This window comes from Colletes latitarsis, chromosome 1 (assembly GCF_051014445.1).
Source record: "Colletes latitarsis isolate SP2378_abdomen chromosome 1, iyColLati1, whole genome shotgun sequence".
NCBI classification, from domain to species: domain Eukaryota; kingdom Metazoa; phylum Arthropoda; class Insecta; order Hymenoptera; family Colletidae; genus Colletes; species Colletes latitarsis.
The window spans coordinates 48,907,495-48,930,702 of NC_135134.1; the positions used below are offsets into that span (position 1 = coordinate 48,907,495).

Consider the following 23,208-nt stretch of genomic DNA (forward strand, 5'->3'; position numbering starts at 1 on the left):
AATCTGTGTACCTTTCTGCTTCCCGATCTCTATCGTCCTAACCCTCCCACCGCCGCCAGTTCCGACTTTTCTACCCCGAAAAAAAAAAAAGGAAACCGGTCTGTTTACTTCGGTCTGTTCGAGTTGCTTTGCCAGCGATAACGATAACAATTGTCTCGCGTAGCTACCAGGTTTCAAAGGTCCAGAAACACTTTCCGTCGTAGCCAGAATGCTCGTCAGATTAGATTCAATCCGAGACGGACGGATCGTTTTCTCTCCTATCTTATTGCATCTTTGGCGAATTGAATGGAAGCTCGCGGAGGGCTTTAACGATTTCCCTTCGCGATCTCGGTCGAGCGCATTCGTTTGGTTGCGCATTATCGTATTCAACTTCACGGACGATCGCCGTCAACGACGCCGGATGCCTGCGAGCACTTTTAAAGTTTAACCATTCGAACGACGGAGGAAGAAATTCGACGTTGGGCAGGAAATATAAATCTCGAGATAAACGAGCATTCGTCGCGATTTGAACTTCTCCGCGGGCGCGAAAAATTTACGTTTTGCGCTGACCCGAATTAATTGTTTTAATTTTTGATAAAAGTATTGGCGCGACAGGATCGCGAAATGTATTTATGGAACAAAATTTAACGAGAATTATTTAAAAAAAAAATTATTGAGGTCGCGATCGTCGTTCCGTTATGAATTATAACTATAAATAAAATATTGTGAAGTAAAATACATGGCAAAAGATCGTAACCCAATATGGGAATTATTGGGGCAGAAAACGTTAAAAAAAGAAACGATGTTCGTACGTTTTCTTCGAGGCAGCTTATCGCGGAGACTATGTTGCGAGCCTCTGACACATTTCGGATCGAATACGGTTATAGCTGTGTATCATCGAAAAATTTCGAGTAGTTGGCTTGGCACCAAATTACTGATGACACCTTACTTGCTGAAGCACCGATTTCTGTCTAATCAGCGACTCTCGATCATACGGCTAAATGGCCCGAGCTATCTCCACCCGAGAGCGATCTCTGAAACTTTAAATTACATTGTCAACTTAAGAACCTGGTAACTGGTCGGTTGGCTTGTGCTTGCCCTTCGTTGTGTAGATAATTCTTTCCCACGAGCTTGTGAATATACATCGCCCGACGAAGACGAGAATATTTTAGAAAATTTTAGAGCAACGTTTTTCTTTCTTCGATATCATTTTTTTTAGAAAATTGAAACAGATAAATGCAGTAATACATTTATTTATATTACTGCTGTGCGAAACAGGAAATTTAACCACAAAAGAAAATCCCTTTTCTGGAGCAAAACACGGTAATAAAAGTTTGCCTTCCAGAAGATTACTTCCAAAAAGTTTCCTTTTAATTCCATGAAAAAAGCTGCTTAACATGCAAAATTAATTACGTATGCAACATTGCGATAACTGTTAAGCTTACGGTTTATCGTCGATCCACTTGAACTCGTTCGCGTAATTATCTATATTTTAGAAGCCCACAATGATGTTTACTTTGAATCTTATCTATAGATTTTATACGAATCATATTGTGTACAAACGGCTCTAGAATCTAATACCCTTATAATTAAGCGTGAAGCATTTATACTATTCGTTCAATTTAAATTAAACTTTCGTAAAGGCTTAATTAATTATGATTAAACTTTCATAACAATTTAATAAATCGTACAATTTTATAGACAGTATGAAATATTAGAATCCGTTAATCGAGATCTATAATTTAGTTGAAAAGAAAGATAGCTATCGTGTATACAATTTATTTCGAGCCTTAGTTTTAACAACGAAAAAATATTCGCAATTAATTCTGAATACAATAATTCTTTTTTAAATTAAATCTTGTGTTAGTATCTAAGATAAGAGGGTTATTATCATAACTTTCTTAAATATGAAGAGCGAGCCGAATAATTCTGAAAAATTTCTACCGGGCTGCGTATTTGGCATTGCAATTAACGAGAAAGTACTAGGAATGAATTTAAATAAAACGCAGTGTGCATATGTACGAAGGTGTGACCGAGGGAGCGGCTTCATTCGCGAGTCTAGTCGGCAAATGGCACAACTTGGCACCGATAATTTCACCCTTTTTTGCCGTGAACTAATGGTTTCCTGTTCGCGTCAGTCCTTCGTTTCGCCCCGAAAGCTCAATTTCCCTTTTATATTCGCCCCGAACCGATAGAAATTATCGAATGACTTGCTACTCCTTTCGCTACAATCTCTCCTTCTCCCCAACCCCTCTGTTTGGCCCACGTTTACTTATTGTCGTGAAATCAGGGAAGAAATTATACTAGACACCCTGCGATAACGTATGCTGGATTTAGCACTAAATCGATATTCTCTTTGAAAAACTTCGCCTGTGGTATGCAAGATCGGTGTAGAATTACTTTTGCTGTGTTTGAATAATCAAGAACCTCAGCACGATTTTAAACGATGAGTTTAAAATATTGGTAATAATTTCACCCATTGTAACAATTGATTATATTATTTTATATTTTTTTTGTTGGATTATTAAAAATAAATACAAAGGGGAAATAATGAGTAGAAATTCCAATAATTAAATATCTTTAAAATAGAAACAAACGTTAGGGGAAGTTTTATTTCAGATTGTAAAATTGAAGAATGTATTCGTTAGACGTGTCTGGAGACAAATACAAATATTGGAACAATTTTTTAATTACCATATAATACATAATAATCCTTCTATTTTTTTTTTTTTAATAACCGTTCTATTTTCGAATCGATTTCTATATTCCATTTCAACGCTTAACCTTTTCGCTGCAAAGGGTATATCACGTATATATATGCCCTCGATAAGTTGCCGCTCATTTACGAAGAACGTATATATAGGGTGTCACGTAAGTAAAGTACCAAACTTTGAGTACCTATTCTACACAAACTAACATATTTGTTATTGTTTATTGCCAACAAAAAATATGTTTTTAGCGAGAAAATGAATTGTTTCCGGAGATGAGTAGAATTGACTCCTAAAATTTAGTCATATTTGTTTTCGAAAAGCATACAAATACGTACATAAAGTATATTCAGTCTACTACTATCAGTTCCTCGTATGTTTTAACTGATAAGATATCATTATCGAAACTGTACATGATGAAACATTCAAGCATTCGAAAAACTCGAAACAGTTAATAACAATTGAAATAACTATAATTTCATCTGCATTGCTGACTGACAAAAATGTTAGCATAAAAAAGAACCTCGATTAATTGGCCTAATTGAAAAATAGCTCAGATAAATCGAGTACCAAGGGGAAAAAGGGTTTTGGTGATCTCTGTATCATTTTCATAATAAAGTTGTATTATAGTAAGTTGATCGTAAATCGCAAGGTCACGTAACTTTCTTATTAAAAAAAAATTTATGTTTCCCGCTTCCGCATGTATTACATATATAACATTGAATGCGATTGAGCAAGAGGCGATTTACATAATGGAAATAAAAACAAAAAAGGTCACCTTTTTTCAAATCTCTACGTCTGCGAAAATCGTCTTGATCGCGTACGATCCAGGTCACGTTACATCGAGTTATCGAGAAATCGAGATACATCGGCCACGTTCGATCGATTAAGAATCTCGATACTCGCAACTAGTCTTGTCCGTACAGAACAGTAGACAGCAGCCAAGAAAGGATCGCAAAACGATTCATTTTACCTCTTTTCTCGGTATTTTGACATTGATTTGAAAAATTCGCGTATCAACGGGGTCGGTGTGTTATACAATCCACGGATATTATAATTTGTGCAGTCGCGAAACAGTGTTCACCTAACCTCGACGAAACGTTCGGTTCGAGTTACGGACAAATATACCTCGAGCAAAGCCGAACTACGGTTCTCTTTCTCTCTCATTCTCCCTCTCACTCTCGTTCCCTTACTTTCTGTCTATTCACTCTGTCTTTCTTCTACTATTCTATTTCGAAGTGTACACTAGTTAGTGCGTAATACGTAGTGGAAACATAGTTAAAGCATCGTGGCGAAGCCGCCGAAAAAAGGACCATTGACCAAATTTAGTGGTAGTGCGTAAGTCTTCGTTGAAACTTCGATTCAGCAAAGGAAGCGGTCGTGGCGAGATTTTGTGTTACGATTGACGACGGAGGAGGCAAAATTTCGAGGATTCACGGTCTATGAGCGCCAAGGGTCAAGGGGACCCTGGGGAAGATCACGCTTCCAGGTGACATCGACGTCTTACAGTGTTCGATGCGTAGAACTTTCTCGTGACTGTGCCACGTTTTTCTATTCTTTTGTTGTTCTTTTCTCTACGTGAGACGTTGTTTACTTGGCTTTTCCACGAAACGTAATATCGTTAAAATCCATGAGCTTAGGCTATTTTTAACATACTTTGTTTTGGTGCAACGACTCGACTCACCGACCTCGAGAAGCTGATCTCTTTCTGAACTGTCATTTCCACTTGAACTGGCAACGTCGCGAATCACTGTTAACATGTCACCACCATGTGTTCCTAATTGAATGAATTGCAATTATTAGGATGTACCTCAAATGTTTCTATTATTTTTGTTTCCTTTGTTTATGTTGATATTCATGTTTGGTTTATCTTTTTGATGCTTTGACATTACGATAGCTATTAGGCTAGCACAAAAATCTTTCAATTCACTGTCCTGAAATCATAACAAAAACAAAAATTAGTGTTTTATTATGAAGTTAATGTTAAATGCACATCTTTGTGATATATTAGGTTGTGCATATAATTGAATACATAATAATTGCCTTGTTTTGGTATTATTTTATTAGGGTAGGAGCAGAGAGCCCTTGCAGCGACATGAAGCGTACAGTTGCTAAAAAGTTGATTGAACGATATTTTTATCAACTTACCGATGGATGTGGCAATCCCAACTGTGACAATCAAAACTGTGCATCAAGTGGCAAAGTATATATTTAAATATTGTTTAAATTTATTTAAAAAGAAATCCTTTTTATTACTGATTTAATTTCTTTCTTAAATAGGTGACAAATCTTACACCAAATCAAGCTGCAGCACAAGCTATTCAGCTGTTTTCACAAGAAGCAAGACTTTGCGATGGCACTCAACCAAGTAAAGTAGCCCGAACAACTTTAGAGCCTGGTCCAGCATCATTGGCTAAGAGTTTACCAGTTAAAAGTGTAAATCCAACATGTTCAGAAGAAGGTATTGCATCAAATCCCAGCACAAATCCTGCCCCTATAGATACTGTCTCAGTAATGCACTCTGTAAAGATGGACATTTCCAAAACTACAAACGAATTGGATTCCATTCCTCAAGCTCCAATGTACAATGATATACAAACTTCTGTTAAAAGTAGATTAATCAGTAAAAATGCAACTTATACGAAACTAATATTCAATGAAAACCCACTCCTTTCCCTTCCTGTCACTAACAACACAAAAATAGATAGTCATAGTAACATGTGCCAATTTTCTAAACTGAATCATAGTTGTGCTTCAATTTTAGATAAAGCAATAATATCAGACGAAGAGATTTTTTTACAAATATTAAATAAATATAATATTCGTATTCCAAGTTACAATAACAATTCAGTGAAAAAAAAAAATAATAAAAATAAAAGTGTAAAACAAGCAGCAAGAAATTGCAAAGCAAAACCAAAGTTTCACCATAAGAAAAAGAAAGCATCCTCTAACAAAATGTTTCGCGTAAAAAATTGTTCTTGTTTTGTCGCAAAATTATTAATACTCAATTTGTACCTCAAGTACTTAGAAAAGGAGAGATATAGCGATCATGCTACAAATAATTGAACAATTTTTCTTATTTTTTACGAAATTATTGTACGCAAAATTTAATTGAAGTTATTTATCTAATCTTTGTGTGGCTGCTGTATACATGTTAATAAATCTTGTATTTAATTCGAAATTCTTGTTATTTATTTGTAATTTAATCTAGAAGCATAATAATTTGACACTAGACATTATTTAAAAGACATTATCACGAGTATGTATAATGCTAAAATAATTGCAACGAAATGAGATTGATTTATTGCCAACAGGAAAACAGGATCCATATCTCACAGAAGCAAAACTTTTGGATATAATAGAAAAGTGTAAATCGGAAGGATCGTATTCACTGTTAATTCGCACATTGGGAGAAGTATTTTCGTGTGGAAAAGCATTAAGTCTCAGTTTTCAAAAAACTGTGAAAAATGATTCTCCGCTGGCCGCGCTTCTTGACAGAGCTTCGGATAGCTTGTTAAGGCCCGGCGATATGGATAAAGAAGCAATTAGATCGATACAAGGAGAAGATAAAGAAGAAGACAGCAGCGAACCATCGCCTATAGTTCCTAGTAATGATGACACTAGCGTTGATTTACCGGCTGTCCGAAGAGCCTTTAGTGCTCTTTGGTCTCTACCAGGTAATACATTTTTTCGCGAACTAAGATAATGAATTAAACATAGCAATGTGTTCTCTATGCATGTTTAATTCATTGCACTTTTCTCTTTATGTTTAGGGGAAGCATTTGAGTCTGCTTTAATCAATGCACTAGTCACTTTGGCGGATAATATTGAATTAGATTTGAGAGTGCTTCGCATTATGATGGCATGGGATAATATGGACAGCTTGATAAACGTATTCCTCATTGTGTTTGAAATTCCTGTGCTCGGAAACAGCGAATATCTGGAACTCGCTCTTCACATGCTTTGTAAAGCACTCAGCTGTTTTCCTATCATGGCACAAGCTAAACTGGCTCGCGTATGGGCTAAACATTGTAAATCTCGACTTCCAAGTATTTTACAGGCTCTACAAGAATTGATAACTGTCAAGGTACTTGTGATCGAATTATAAAATTGTAGTTCAAATGGCAGACGGTACAAATTGTTATTTTTACAGGTAATAGGTGGATCTTTTACGCGAGATTATTGCGTTCAAGATGCGGACATTATTACCGCTCCTACGAAAGTTATGAAAATCTTGTATTACGCGAGTATGTTAGCCGGCGAGTTAGACGAGCCTGAATTAAATTTAGACGAGGATGGTGAATCTGCTAGTAACGATAAATCTTGGAAATTATCACAGATTCCACAGGTAACAGCATGACAAAAAAAATTACGAAATGCTTAGCCTACCGTTCACTGGAATTAATTTTTTCCCTTTAATTTATTATTAATATGAGCAACGATTATAATTATTTAAAGGATCCATTAGCAAAAGAACTTGGAATTACCGCACTAGACGCGCGGAAACCATTTATACCTTTTACTGACTTTTATAATGAACCATTAAGTGATGCCATAGAAATGGATAAAGACTTTTCATATTATAAATGCGAAGAACCTATAAAATTTAGTTTTATGAATTACGCTTTTATTCTCACGCCTGCTACAAAGACGTTGGGCTTGTATTATGATAACCGTATTCGAATGTACAGTGAACGTCGAATGAGCTTTTTACAGACTGTTGTTGGTCAACCTACTAATCCGTATTTAAGACTAAAGGTATGTATATGCTTCTAGTTTTATCGTAATTTATATTAATAGTTATTTTTATTAAACTAGGTTAGAAGAGATCGTTTGATAGACGACGCGTTAGTTGAATTAGAAATGATCGCGATGGAAAATCCATCTGATCTTAAGAAACAATTAGTCGTTGAATTTGAGGATGAACAGGGAGTTGATGAGGGTGGAGTATCCAAAGAATTCTTTCAATTAATTGTAGAAGAAATTTTCAACCCTGATTATGGCATGTTCACAACTCAGGTAATTTAGATTTCAATCATTTGAAATTTATTGGACAGCAAATTTCAAACTGTGTTTTTTTATATAATAGGAAGATACACAAATGACGTGGTTTAATCCAACATCGTTTGAAAGTGACGCACATTTCACGCTTATAGGCGTTGTTCTTGGCCTAGCCATATATAACAACGTAATTCTTGATGTGCGTTTTTCAATGGTGGTTTACCGAAAATTGCTTGGTAGAAAAGGAAGTTTTGCAGATTTGGAAGATTGGAGTCCTACATTATATCGAACATTGAAAGAATTGATGGAATATACTGGGGATGACATACCAGAGACATTCATGCAAACTTTCAGAGTGGCTTACAAGTAAATTTCTAACAAAACTAACAAACATTATAATTTCAATATCCAATGGACTAATGACTTGTATTGTTTCACAGGGATGTATTCGGCTCGATATCTTTTCACGATCTCAAAGAAAATGGTGATGAATTATTCGTGACACAAGCAAACAAAAAAGAATTCATAGATCTCTATGCGGACTTCTTACTTAATAAATCAGTAGAAAGACAATTTAAGGCGTTCAGACGTGGCTTCCAAATGGTGACGGACGAAAGTCCACTGGCGTTACTCTTTAGACCTGAAGAAATCGAACAGGTATGTTCATACTAACTATTTACGTCGTCGCTCGTTTCGACCCGAAGACGAACTTGAATTTAACTACCATGTCACGGTCAGCATTAAACATTGATATTATTTTGAAAGACTATTAAGTACACGACCGAATGAAAAACACTAATTATCTAAATATGCACACGGGAAGTATGTACGATGTGTATTTATAGGTTACGTTTCGTGAAAGTTTAACATACCTGATTTGAGTAAACTGAGGTTATGATTTTTAACCGGCTAATATTGTATGATTACAGCTTGTTTGCGGCAGCAAGATCTTTGATTTCGCAGAACTAGAAGCAGCTACAGAATACGAGGGTGGTTACACAGTGGACAGCGAGGCGATACGTAATTTCTGGCGGGTTGCTCATTCGTTGCCGCCAGAAAGTCAACGTAGACTTCTCCAGTTCACTACAGGAAGCGATAGAGTGCCTGTTGGTGGCTTGTCAAGGCTAAAGATGGTCATTGCCAGACACGGTCCGGACTCTGATAGGTACGTATTACGAAAAACCACGGTTTCTTCTCGGGATATCGTTTCAACGGTAAAATTTTGTTCCGATTTTTCAGACTACCAATAGCTCACACATGCTTCAACGTCTTACTGTTGCCGGACTACAGTACAATAGAAAAATTACAAGATCGGTTGTTGAAAGCGATCAACTATTCAAAGGGTTTCGGCATGTTGTAAGCGTGCACAAAAGCTTCGGTATCTCCCCCAGTCTTTCAGAGTATCGTCGAATTCCAGACACGGAATTCGAGAGTCTCTCTTTTTGTCCCGCTATATAGACGTATTTATTCGAAATTCATACAAACATTGCGAACCAACCCTGCTTTCGTAAAATGGTTCAAAAACAATAAATTTGCCCGATTGATACCGAGAATACCTCGCAAACGATCGTTGTCCTCCAATGTGTTTTCCCCGCACAAGCGGCAACAGGAATTGCTGTACAAAAAGAAAAAAAAAAAACAAAACAAAACAAAAGAGAATAAAACGAAATACAAATTTTTACGCGGTATACGCTTCGAAATTTCCTCGCACTACTGTTGTTTAAGCGCCAAAGCAGACTAATGCACTTCATCGAGTCTTGCCGTGATGTTTCTCTGATACTTTGTGCTTTTAATGCTCTCGATTGCGAACAGTGAAAAAATGTCGGTTCCGTCTCTAAATCGGCTTCAAAGTTGCTGTGACTCGTCTCGCGATGTTATCCTTACAAGAAAGAAAACAACATAACACAGTACACACAGCTTAAGAATAAATAGTGAGATGCGCGACTGTGATGAGTGTGAAAGTGTACCGAGAACGGTCGGTCGGAATTTGTAGAAATATATATTATTTGTAGACTTAATGGATCCTAGTTGGTACAATGCTGCAAATCAAGCCGAGAATACCCCCGTTTGACGTTGAGCGCTGTACACAAGATCAATTTTATAATGGCGTAGAAGAACGCAGAATCATGATCGCTGATGTTTCATTTTTTGCGTTTTTATGTGACTTCTGTTTCCGGGTTTCCCTTACACCACATTTTACCTCGGTGAATACGAGTAGTGTCTGATAATCTATATGTATACACGAGATTGAATTTGTATAAACATTTGTAATCGGCGGCTTTCTGAAGAAACTGCTCCACGTTGTCGGCTGTCTTATTGTTAGTCACGTGACAATAAAGTTCTATTGAGTAATCCGTGCGCCATTTATTTTCGCAACAAGCTGTGATCGGATCAAATTTAATTGACCGCCAAAGCGACTTTCCTGATTATAAATCATACCAGGCACGACTCCTACTCTTACGTTGGATTCATATAACGACGAAAGACGGAATAGTGGAGGTAGCAAAACGGTACCATGCGGTAGGGATTGTTCCTCAATGGTCCTTGAGCGGCCAGTTAATTTTGTTCCGACTATAAGAACTCGAAGGAATTTATAGCAAAAGTCGATTTAAACGAATCGCACTATATAAATATATGTATACTTCGTTGTCAGGTGAAGTTACGTACCGACGGATAATTTCACAAGTTTTGTGAATGTGAACGTTTTCTTTTTGGACGAATGGACATGAAAATTAACTGATTTTTTTTTTAAATTGTGATTGGTGTTAAAGTCGTGTGTAGTAGAAAATTAGCGATTATGAGTACCGAAGAAGGCCCAACTGCGATCCGTGTGTCCTGTTCTTTGAACATGAACGATTTACAAAGTCAGAACAGTTTCGATTTTGTACCAAAGTCTGATTATAACGAGAACTGGCATCTGGAAAATAAATATCTTTTTCATAATCAACAAGTAAACAAAGAACACGAGTGACCCAAACGATTCTAAATACTGCTCCATACTTTTTGTACATTTTCTTTTTAATTTTTTAACATAGTTAGCGGCACGCAAAACTTAAGGTTTCCTATAGAACCTTACAAACATATGTATTACTCTGCGATACTCAACTTTACGGAATTACAGTTGAATCAAAGAAAGAACTTAGAACCTATTGCCTGACTTGGTCGTTCCCCACATTTATATGCGCTGCATTTTTATTTTGGAGGCTGCATCTCTTGGCAATAGAATTCTTCCTATCTATATAAAGAGTTGGAAGTTTCGAATGCGTTCTTTCTTTGGTCCGATTATAGCTATAATCAGATTAAATCGCTCGATGCTACTTTTTCGATTACGAATCATACGAAACGAGGCTCCCACTTTTACGTTTCCGTATCTTTGAGCTTTCAGCTAATTCTGATGCGACTATAGTGCAAAAATTCCCACATCGAAACGAAAGATATATTCGTCCACTTGAGAAAAGTTTCGCGTTTGACGAACGTTGTAAATAATTTGTAGCAAGGTTTTCTTCTATTTTGTATGTTTTATTAGTTCCTAGAAGGGGAAAAATACGAGGTAGATCACAGTTGCTGCACGCGAGATCATATAACGTGCAACGCTTATCCACATTTGAGGGATAAATACAGATTAAAACCGAACGGTAATACTTTGAATGAGAAATCAAGCGACCGGAAGTACGATGAAGAATCGATCGATCACTCATTGCCGGGTATCATCCACGAGGCTACGAGCTCCGATTGGAAATGGAGAAATCCTTACAGCATTTCCGATCTACATCGATCGAATCGATGGAAACACAATACTTTCGTTTCGGGTAAATTTAATACGTAAATTTATTGTACGAGACGCAAATGAATGTATTAAATATTATATAGCCGTCTGTTTTTCGAAGGGAACGACGTTTCCACGAATCCGTTGCGGGACGCGTGTAACAAAATAGAGAATCGCTACGAGGATTCTGGTAAAAGCGACGCGAAATTGAACTACTTCCACAATTTTCGAGAATATCTAATCAACTATCAAGAATCATGTGGCGTTCCACGGACAGAATATTCTTTCTCGGCTCTTATCAAGATAATGGGCCAAGCAACTGGTCGATCTCTTCTCGCTCTGTTATACGTGATGCTGAACATCATACCTGTCGTAGAGGTATTGTCAATCCCTTGATGCACGATGAATTTTTGGAGAACACAATATCTTAAGATTAACACTCTTGTACAAGAGAAAAAAGAAGAGAAATTGTTCCAAAAATTATTTTGAAAACTACGACTGACTGTGAACCGCGTATCCAGAAAACTAAATGAAATCCTATTTTCGAGGAGTGGGGAAAGGCAGTATGCCGGACCCTCTGCTACCTGGCACCACGCGAGTAAACAACAGGAACACTCGTTACTTCTCTCACCATTTTGCACGGTGCGAGGTATTAGTGGGCCCTCACGTCATGCTGCCTTTCCTCACTCCTTGAAGCTGGGATCTAGCTTATTTTTCTGCCCACGCTGCTAGCAAAGAAACCGTTGATTGTTTTTTCTTGACATTTTTTAAGTCACAAAAGTGTTCAGAATCACACAATCAGAAATTATGCACATATTTATGAGCATTTTTATTATATTTGAAACACGTTTACACGTTTACATACAGTCCGTACCTTGTACCTCTTTGTATCTAGAAGAAAACACGTCAACAGAAAGCCAAGTTTACCTTGATTAGCATTCTAAAAATTAAAATAAAAATATAATTTTGCTTCTCTTCTCTTTTTCATTATTGCATGCAATCAGTGTATAATTATTCTTTCCAAGTAAATGACACTTTCAGTTATTTTACTTCCAAGTTACTATTCAATAATAATATTGTTGCATGCCCTTAATATATTGCAACTTCGTTTTTTCAAGGTGCTCCTATACATATTGCGATTCATTTTGGACAAAGTGGACAGTATAAGGAAGAGCAGGGACTTCCGGCAGGCAATGATTCGATGCTTCGTATTCACGATGGAACTATTCAGTGTGTACATATGCTTAACATTTATATTCGGTTTTATCGTCTTACCGATCTTGCAGATGGTAATTGGTATATCGGCAAAGATCATGCTCTACAATTAATCCCAATGATTGTCGTTTCGTACGATAGTAAGATGTTGATTAGCAATCCGTTATAGCACGCATTACGTGTAAATATTGAGAACTGTTTGCTCGTGTATAATTGAAAAATCTTTTCGGACAAATATTAATTTTCATTTCTGTTAATAGATCGCGAAGATCAATAACGAAGTTTTAATTTATTTTCAGAATTATACACCGGCGAGTATATCTCTTTTATTACGTTTATGTTACTCGTATTTTCTGTTGTACGATTGTCTTTTATACGATTATTCATATATGTGTCTCTTTTATACGACTCTATCGATGTTATGTGTACAAAGCCACTGTTTTTATACAGCGATATTAAAGATGGAAATAATAACGAAAACGCTTGTTGTATATTCGGTGCAATTTTATTAAAAAATGTCGTGTCGACGGCATGTATTTGCAAGCGAATATTCTTTCTCTTTTTAACAGATAGGTATAAAATCCTTTTACTGTCGAGTTATACAGGATATCACTTGAGAATGTACTTTAAAACTACACGAGTCTCTTTGATCTTACGCTCCATATTCGCTAACTGGTCACGAGCTCTTAGTTCAACCATGACGCGAGGAAACGAATACGACACTACGGTGTTAGTTTTATACAACGAACGCAAGAAGAGTTACTAGTTGCTACAAAGAGAATGAAACCTCAATTCCTGTTGATTCCGACGATTTACACTTTGTACGAGTATCTGAATATTAATTTGACAGTCTCATTAATTCGAAGCGTGCTGCTCAAGGCGAAGAAAATAAGGGGTGTGCAAAAGTATCATTTTCTCTACGACGCCTCGGATTAAAATGCAAACGCGAGATGAAACTGTTTCGTGGAAGAAATATTGGAATGTCCATCGTTGAACGAAACAATGCTTCCGAATAAAATTAAACGACGATCGTATCACAAACATGGATAGATAAAATCATCATTGATAACGATAATAAATATCACCTACACGATACGCTTACACGCTATTATGATAACGCGTAAATAAATAAACTACGGTTACTTAAAAATATTGATACTTACTGCTAAATAAATTAAAATACGATGCGATGTACATAGAGCTGGACAGAGCTATTTTTCTTGTAGGGAACGAAGATTAATAATTTCAAATTATACGAATGACAAACGTCGCCTGCGTTTCGGAATTAAATAAACATACTGGTGGTATGTTTGCATTTTAAACCACCGGTGCGTCGCGAAACGAACAGTGATCGAGCCGAAGAGTGCGAAATTTGAGTAGACAAAGAAGAGGCTCAATAGATCGCTGCTGCGAGGACGACCAAGAAAAGAAGAACGAGTAAATGCGGCGCGCGAACGTACCCAGCTGCACCCCATCCGCATTCGAGATCGGTTTTCAATGCTTCCAACACAGAAATGTTATTCTTGTTCAAGCAAAACGTTTCGCGCAAATCGTCGTCCCAGTTGTTGTTCCAGCAATCGAACTCGTCATCCTCCTCGTCACGCTCAAAGTTCTTAAATTCGCTGTAGGTGTTGCACCGGTCTTCCTGGTACTGTCTGTGCTTTCTTTGCCATGTTTCCATCCATCTAGAAAAAAAGAACAAATCTAGGAACCCCTCATTCCTAGGTCTATCGTCTTCCAAGAAAATTTGTTGCAATTAATCGAAGTAAAAAGATAAAGTCGATATCTTGATTAGTTCTTGAGGAAACGGGGCGTGACACTTAACTTAAAGTTTTGTTTAGAGAAGAGTTTTCAGCTTGTTCCAATTTCTAAAATCAGTCTGTAGATTAAGAATAAGGATAAACTCACCCAATGTCGCAGTCGCAAGTAAAATAGCTTCCTGCTACCGTGAGACTCATTAGAAACCGTTTTCCCGGAACTCCCGGTTTGTACCCATCAGAGGGATTATGAAGCGTCCGTACATCGCTGTGATGAAGATGAACGGTCACGTTCCTCACCCATTCCGCGTTCTCGAACATCATCTTCGGCACGGAGCCCACGCTTGTGTTGTACATTTCGAAATGCAAGTGCGGATTTCTTATTCCCTGCAACGAATCTCTTTATTTTCTAAAACTATTATCCCGTGCTAAATGGAAGATAGTAAAAATGCATACTCGTAGTATATCTATGTGTATATTCTTGAGAGCTTGACCAGTCAACGTTATGTTGAATAATTTGTAGGGGAACCTTCCTTTCATCTCCTTCTCCAAATCCGTGTCATTTTGTACCTAAAATCGAGATATTCGACGTTTTAACTCCCCCCGTTGGTTTTCTAGAAATTGACGGGAGCAACGTCGCGACGCCAAGTATCGATGTCACGGAGACACTTTGGTCGGAATCCTCGAAACGCGAAATTTATTTTAAACCTACGTCGATGACTAGATGCCGTAGGCCGTGATTGTATTCCAGGATGTTGGGGAAGTTGAAATTCTTCACGCCGTTGTAAGCGGTTATATATAACTTGCGAAGTTTCGTGGCTTTGCAGAGAGCTCCTGTCTGCAGACGAAGAAACGTTTATTTTAGAGGTGGCTCGAAACCTGATTTTTACATTCATGAATCTCGAATTCAAACTCAGAATATTTACTATTCTCCTTTTTATCACATTAGTTTTCTAAAAAGAAACGACCAACGACAGATATTTAATTGGTGAACCGAATTCAGAATCTGATTGATAACCAATGATCTATGACCCGAGAATTGATAACTTAAACAGATGGTAATTACGAGTCACGTACCAGTATCGGTATGTCATGTGACCCCCCGATAAAGCTAACTATAATATCAATTAAACGTTTCAACGAACTTTTTACTACTAAGTATTACGTTACAATTATTACATAAAATGGAATAACACTTCAAAAATTGTGAGTATTTATTTCCTGCTGCTCAAGTTGAAATCCTGCAGGCTGAGACATCCTACAAAGAGAAGATCGTTCTTTTCGAACGAGAACTTACTTCGAACGTGGTCAAAGATAATCGTCGTATGTCCAGTTCCTCGAGACTGTCCGCGATACCTAAGAAGCTAGTGTTGCTGACTATCGAAATGGGATTATCCGCGAGACTGAAGGTTTTCAGTTCCGGTAGGGTGTGCGTGATCAATGGCACCACCGTTAGATCGTTGGCACTAAGATCCAGGTAGTGTAGGGACGTTAAGTTCGACGCTATTTCTGGCGGTATCGATGCCAGCTCGTTGTGCGCCAAATGCAACGTTTGCAGTCGTCGAAGTGGCAAGTCTGGCACCTACGGACGACATTTCCCCAAAGAAGTTAGGCTTGCTCGCTGATTCTGTATATTAAACTACAATACGTACACTCAGGAGCGAAATGTTGGTCAAATCGAGATAGAGAAGCGAGTCCTCCAAACCGTGGAACGTTCTTCCGCGAGACTCTAACAGCAGCTGTTTATTGTGACTCAAATCGAGATGAGTTAGATACGGCATGTCGGAGAACACTCCGTCGTCGAGTCTGACTAATCGATTGTAGCACAAGTCCAACCACGTTAGACTCTGAGACAAACATAACGTTAGTGGAAATAATAAATATATCTTCTCTGCTAAAAGGGTACTCAGGGTCCCTTACTGACTAAGGGTCGGTTGAAAACACATCTCAATAATTAAAACAGCTAAAAAGAGGATGAAACTAACTCGTAATCTGAATATGGCGTCCGTGGTGTGGATCCCTGACAGCGAGTTCCAAGACATGTCCAATATAGACAAACTGGCAGCGGAAGAGATGGACATTGCCTTGATTGGCAGCCTCGTAAACTGATTATGAGACAGATCCAAGCTCTCTAAGTTGATATCCGAGAACATGTTGTCCGGCAGTGTTCTTAGCTTGTTGTGGGAGAGATCGACGATCCTAAGTCTCTTCAGGTGCCTAAGAGCCTCCGCTGGTATGTCCGTGATGTCGTTCCACGAGAGGAACAGGACCTGAAGGTTCTTCGTGTTACGGAAGCAGTCGAAGTCGACCTCCATCAGTTCGTTGTGGCTCAGGTCGAGCCACTGCAGGTGAGGCATATTCCCGAAAACACCTTGCGTGACGTTATTCATTTGGTTGTGGGACATGTAGAGGTGCGTTAACGAGTACTCCACCGGCTTGAAGTAATACTTCATCACGTCGGAGATGTTGTTGTAACTCAGGTCGAGGACCTTGATGTTCGACTGTATCGAGCCACCGACTGCAACGATCAGAGATCATCCATCTTGTTTAACGTGAAACAGAGCTCAAGAACGTTCTTAAATATTAATTAAACCGATTTAACAGGATGCAAGAAATATCAGAATCTTCTGAGACTTATTCAGTTTCGATTTTAGCAAGTTCAGGACGTTAAAAGACGTATTTAAGTTTAATATTCCATTCGAGAGTTAGATAACACTATCCTCTATAGCGTTTCGTCCGCGTGACTACTCGATGGGTAGAAAAAGGGGGATCGAGACTCGATGACTTCGTATCGTCGAATGTTCTTGAACTTTCGATGTCACGTGTCAATGATCCCGCAAAGAAGGATTTACATTTGCGCAATACATTGCCTAAGAGCAGCGTAAGAGAATCGGAAGTAGCATCGGTGCCAATTTGTACCAGCAAAGGGTTTCATCGACATTCGTTTAGTAGGCTTACGGAAATCTGTTTACACGCATTAAACCAGTGTAGCCCAAAGTATTTAACAATGGACTTACTGGTGGTCGCCGGCGTGAACGTGGTGCTATTGATCCACAGTTTTGGGATCTTGTTGTGGCTAGCGTTCACTTTGAACGAAGACAATGTTCCCACCTGATCGAACGAGGCGAAATCGAACTCGTTCAGATCGTTGTACGCGAGATCGAGGAACTCCAGGTCCGGCAGATTCTTGAACGGAAATATAATTATAAAACGAACGTTTCGATTCCAGTTGCAATATCATTTTACTTATTCCGTTAGAGCTTTACCTGAAACGCTTCGTCGGTGATCTCCTTTATTTTGTTGCCACGCAGGTTAATGTACTTCAGCATCTTCATATTCATGAACCCGCGTCTCTCGATTCTATCTATAGCGTTGTCCTCTAAATTTATCGTCTTTAATCTCGGCAGGTCGACGAACGTGTGGGTCTGAATCGTTTTGATCATATTGAATGCTAAGTTCACTTCCTCGAGCCTCCAATGTATGTCAACCTTAACAACGAAATATCACTTACTATACAGGAATCGTATAATAGGAGGTGAAAGTAACAAACTAAATATTTTATATAATACGTTCAAATTTCAATAGCGTGAAAAATATAAAAATACATGACACGACAATCGATATATTAAAGTGGTGGGGGTAACGTGACAATACGAAGGACAGCACAGTACCTGGAACGTCCCCTTTCTAATGCTGTCGATTTCGTTATCCTGTAGCTCGATCCGTACGATCTTGTTCATTACGTGGAACGACGTATCTGGCATGGATTTAAGCTTGTTGTTGCTTAAATCTAGGTGTCGTAAGTTCGACAAGAACTTGAAAGGGGTGTTCGGTATCTCAGAAAAGGAAGACGACAGACCGTGAGACATCCTCAGCGTCAGAAGCGAAGGAGCCACCTAAGAGAATAGAATCTCGATCGAATCGTTTGAATCCAAAAATATTCTCGATACAGTAAGCAAACAGAAATTGAGAAAATAGTATCGTTTCAATTTGTACTGTTCCATTGTTATTAATGCGAGAATAAATTGTTAAGCGAATTAAGCTGAGTTTCCGCCGAGTGAACGCGTCCTAGATCTCGATGGAAGCGAGATCTAAAATATACGCGTACAATATTCAGAATCTTCTCAGTATCGTTCAGATTTCTGATCGGGTCAAGTATTCGTTGCACAGAAGATTATTTCTAGAAGCCCGCTTTATTGGAATTATCCGCGGCTATCAAGGCCTTTACGTATGCGATTCGAATCTAGTTTAATTAAATATTAAGGTAAATTACTGATTGTGATCGACCCAGTGCGTCGCGATTTTGTAAGGTTGCCTGTTAGAAACGTAGTCAGCGTATCCCGAAAGGATAACGAGTCATTTGTCTCCGTTTCCGCGCGAGCACGACTATTTATTATTATATTTACTCCAAACTGTATCATAAAAACAATTGCTTCGTGGGAATGATTCTTGGGATCTTATGGAACCGTAAAACAATTTTCAACCCCATTGTTTAAAAGATAGCAGAAGGGAAAGCGACGAGATTACCTCTAAGAAGGCTTCGTCCTCTATCGTGGTGATCGAATTCTCCGAGAAATCCAAGTACTGGATCCCGTGAACGTGCATGAAAGCGTGATTTTTTATAGTGTTCAGATTGCTCTTGACGATATGAAGCTCGTTGATGTCCATTCCAAACTCCATGAAATCCTCCGCGGACAGGGTCGGCTGTGGCATCCGTGAAATCGACAAAAATCGCATGTTCCTCATCTGTCTTAGATCCTGAAGGGACACCATGCTGTTCTCCATCCCGCTCAGGTCCAAATTGTACAGAGAATATTGGAAACCGTTGAACACTTCCACTGATGACGCCCAGTCGATTCAGAGAAGATGGGGAATATAAGAAAGAAGAAACAAGCACTTGCTGAACGAGCTAACAACAGCTACGAAATTGATATTTCAATGTTTCATCTTACCCGGCGAGAATGTCTGGAGCTTGTTCTCGCGGAAGCTGAGGGTTCGCAGAAAATCGTATTCCTGGAAGATAGGGCTCGGAAGAGAGGTGATGTTGTTTCCTGAGAGATCCAGCAATTCCAGGGACGACTCTAGGCCAGTAAAATCAGAGGAATCGACTTCCATCAGATCGCAATCGGTGAAATAGAGTTCTCGTATCCTCGAGTCCTTGAATGCGCCCTCCTAAAACGCGTCGTTCAGAGTTTTAGATTAATTACAAATTCGCGGTGACCTGCCTGTTAAAATTGACTACAGACTCGATTGTGAAATGTAAAATACTTCTACGGAAGAACGATAACGCTGGAAATCGTACCTCGATCATGGTCAAAGGATTGCCATCGAGATAAGTCCTGTTGACTTTGTAGAAGTGTTGGAAGTCGTTGGGCATGAGGATCTCGATCTGATTGTAGTCCAACCGCAGAGTATCCAGGGACATTTGGAGCCCCCTGATTTCCGGTTCTTGCTGTGCGTTCAGCATCCTGGATATCCGGTTGTAGCTCAGGTCGAGGACCTTCATTCGTTTCAGAGACGACAACTGCGAATAGGGTATGTTGGTCAGTTGATTCCCGTTGAGAAAAAGGTGCACCAGATGCGCCATGCCGTCCCTGAACACCGATGGATCGATTTCCTTCAGGTTGTTCTCCCTCAGATCGAGCATGTCCAGGTACGTGAGGCCCGCGAACGCGTCCGCCGGAAGTCGGTCGATCGCGTTACGCCCCAGTCGTAGCTTCTGCAGAGAATTTTCCAGACCGCGCCAATTGTCCGGTGATATCTTCGATATCTTGTTCCCTGTTTGCGTAAATCATTCTTATAGAAAACTTTTGCAGACTCATGGTTCGTTGCATTTATCAGTATAGCAGTCGCATCGATTTAGTGTTTGTATTCGAACGAAGGTATTTTTTTAAAAAAGCTTTAGGGGGTCTCGTAAATATGCTAAGCTGTGTAATATGTTTAATATCTCCGTTAGAGAATTTTTTTGAACGTTCTTACAAATTAAAATCGACCGTATAGTGATAAGAAAAACGACACTGTAGGTATTCTAGAAGGAAGTACCTGTCAGATCGAGAAGTTGCAACTTCTGCAAATGCCTGAACGACCTGCTGGGCACCCTCTCGAGGCGATTGTAGGGTAATTCGAGCTCCCATAACGATCTCTCAAGCCCTAGGAAAGCTTCGTCCGGGATGTCGGCCAGGAGATTATGCTTGATCCGTAGGTTGTACAGACCTGAGAGATAGGGGAGCAGCGTGTACGTGAAAACTGAACTGCCACGTATCGTTTGTACATAACGTAATCGATGTTGCACGGCCGATGCCCTTTAACCCCTATTTCCTTATTCTCACACTCGAGAATCTCTTGGAGCGATCATTATATATAATTACACGCGTTATAATTTCATCTTTCGTTTCGTACGATCATACCAGTAATTATGAAAATGACCCGAGTAGAGAATCTAAAAAAACTTGAATTTGTTACTAGTTTTGTATCGATTTAATTAAAAAATATTAACTCTTTTATGAGACCCAAAACCAAAGGTTAAAACAGATATTCCTAATTTCTTAAATTTTTTGATTAAAAATTCTTTTGCAATTCACAGACATTCTGAACCTTAAAATTCTTGCAAATTTTCCGAAAATAACCACGTCGAAGGAGTCCTAGCGGACTGTGTTTGGGTTTTGTACCTGTGTTCATGAGAAACTGTGGCTGTAGAAACATCAGTCCATTGTTCTCCAATTGAAGCTTGAACACCATCGAGGAGTTAATTGACTGAGGTATCCGTGGCATCGGAACGTTATAACAGGTGACTATGCCGAGATGGGGAATGGCTTTTGAGCAAGTGCAAAGGGGATTGACGACGCACGGCGGATACTGCACGGGCAGCTCGTGCATCCTCACCATGGACGCCCACACCATCAGTAACAGGGTGACAATCACGAGAACGTAACCCACTTTAACCATCGTTGCCAAATTCTGGAAATCAAATTAAGGTGAAATATTTGTCGGGCGCCGGCACAGTTTCGAAAAATCAAAATGCATCGCCATAAACTATTTCCACCGACTTTTTAGTAATGTAATTCCACTCTAACTGCGTGTTCTTGTTTGTGCTCTTTCATCACCTAATTAAGCTTTAAATTGTATTTGGCAAACAAGCCGATTATCAAATATTATACTATAATCTTCCCGGTACACGTGCCAATGTACACAAAGAATCCTTTCTACGTTCCAGAAAGTTCTTCACTGTATAGAAACCATATAAATTGATTATTCCTGTTGTTTCATGTTTAATACTTCGTCTATAATCTTACTAAAGGACACTGGTTTCTTCGAATTTCCGTATTCACAGTTACTTCTTTAAATTAATTATACATATTGTAAATGATTTACTGATAACAAGAGCAATTAATTGTTATAGTTTCTAAACAAAAATGCTCGTACTTATACGTTTCGATCGTTCTTGCAAATCGTTAATATTAGCCTTACCGATTATTCGAACAAACTTGATCCCATGTCTCTCGCAGAATTTAATACGTCCGAATGTGCCAATAACCGATATTCTACTGTAACAACTTACCGTATCGTACGATTTTTAAATCAGTTTCGATACGCAAAAAAAAATTATTTGGGAACATCGTACGAACGGTCGTTACATACCAGGAATAATATAGACTGGCACAACAATGTCAGGACACACGCGGAAATATAGTATCTTCTATTGTTATTACCGAAGATATCATTAAACAAAAAGATTAAGTTTCAGCCCTGAAGATGATTGTTAACAAAAATGACAGAGCCTTTATTAATAATCGTAACCAACCCATAGCCAGAATATATGCGTTCCATTTAATTACTTTATCGTACGTGGAATTAACGAATGTACTATATACGATAATTTCATACTACGTGTGCCAATACACGTACTTAATAGCATGAATTTCACCCTTCTATTCACAATTTTCTGTATACGTAGAATCTCAGACGTTTTAAAAAATAATTCTCCACCAAACTAAATAATTCACACTGTATTCCTGGGTGTGCAAAGGCCATCGAAGAAAGCACAATAGCACTCCGATACTTCCGACGCTTTAAATACAGATCGAATAAAAGCGTCAAACATTATTATAAATATTGAATTCGGAGTAAAAAAATTTATATTTTTTCCGTTATTTAGATATACATTTAATCAACATTTTTTAAATAGTTTTATACATCCTTGTCGCTGCGAGCATAACCGATTTTTAAACGCCGCGCACAATTAATTGCTTTCAAAAAGGACCTCGAATCCGCGACTTTTTCACTGTCCTTTGCACATCCACGATTCGAACGATCGACGATCAATTTACCATGTTTCCTTGGATCTGAGGAGAACGAATCTATCGGGGCTCGCGATCACGCGAACGTCGCAGTTCGATCGCGATGATCACACTAAGGGTTCTGCTCCTCGCCAAGTGGCCACGGCCACCCCGTATAATAGGGCTTCGGGAGTGCCGAACAGTTTCGGTGCTTCTCTTTACCCGATTATAAGGACGATATTCCATTAGGCAGCGAGTGAAAATAATCGCGAAAAGCATCAGTGAATGCCCGTGCCGCGACTATAGCTATTCGAGAGTTCGTAGGCACGTGGGGGATGAAGACATCGCGATGGAACGGATTTCGCCGGGGAAGCACGTGTATTCTTCACGATTTTTTTACAATAACATTTCTTCTCAGAATCTCCACTATTTTGTTCGGTTTTCCTCGAATACTTAATACTTTGTGAAAAAGAATACAAATCGAACAAAAAAGAAAAAAAAGAAAA

General features: G+C 38.7%; 3 protein-coding genes across 4 annotated transcripts; 2 read left to right on the top strand and 1 right to left on the bottom strand.

The window, feature by feature from the left end:
• The first annotated feature begins 3,576 nt into the window (after positions 1 to 3,576).
• Ube3a (ubiquitin protein ligase E3A) lies at positions 3,577 to 10,040 on the top strand. Of its 2 annotated transcripts, none has more exons than XM_076772856.1 (12): positions 3,577 to 4,176; positions 4,755 to 4,890; positions 4,968 to 5,148; positions 6,002 to 6,364; positions 6,461 to 6,774; positions 6,841 to 7,035; positions 7,146 to 7,445; positions 7,506 to 7,706; positions 7,777 to 8,054; positions 8,129 to 8,345; positions 8,618 to 8,853; positions 8,928 to 10,040. In XM_076772856.1, exons 1-12 carry the CDS (start codon positions 4,130 to 4,132, stop codon positions 9,046 to 9,048), a joined length of 2,589 nt encoding a protein of 862 aa, XP_076628971.1. In that variant the 5' UTR covers positions 3,577 to 4,129; the 3' UTR covers positions 9,049 to 10,040. The 2 variants fall into 2 exon arrangements, with proteins under 2 accessions (XP_076628971.1, XP_076628980.1); XM_076772865.1 differs by lacking the exon at positions 3,577 to 4,176 and adding an exon at positions 4,220 to 4,676.
• A 445-nt stretch (positions 10,041 to 10,485) lies between these two features.
• LOC143344951 (uncharacterized) lies at positions 10,486 to 12,911 on the top strand. The gene is made up of 4 exons (XM_076771604.1): positions 10,486 to 10,638; positions 11,215 to 11,497; positions 11,576 to 11,832; positions 12,573 to 12,911. Exons 1-4 carry the CDS (start codon positions 10,486 to 10,488, stop codon positions 12,780 to 12,782), a joined length of 903 nt encoding a protein of 300 aa, XP_076627719.1. The 3' UTR covers positions 12,783 to 12,911.
• Positions 12,912 to 12,996: 85 nt separating this feature from the next.
• Chp (leucine rich repeat containing G protein-coupled receptor chaoptin) lies at positions 12,997 to 22,865 on the bottom strand. Its single transcript, XM_076772839.1, has 16 exons — positions 22,754 to 22,865; positions 21,095 to 21,383; positions 20,469 to 20,639; positions 19,729 to 20,204; positions 19,379 to 19,598; positions 18,954 to 19,264; positions 18,098 to 18,322; positions 17,693 to 17,914; positions 17,444 to 17,612; positions 16,412 to 16,944; positions 16,079 to 16,273; positions 15,724 to 16,008; positions 15,139 to 15,264; positions 14,883 to 14,996; positions 14,578 to 14,813; positions 12,997 to 14,354 (listed from the first exon to the last, which is right to left on the bottom strand). Exons 1-16 carry the CDS (start codon positions 22,754 to 22,756, stop codon positions 14,063 to 14,065), a joined length of 3,867 nt encoding a protein of 1,288 aa, XP_076628954.1. The 5' UTR covers positions 22,757 to 22,865; the 3' UTR covers positions 12,997 to 14,062.
• Between the last annotated feature and the right edge of the window lie 343 nt (positions 22,866 to 23,208).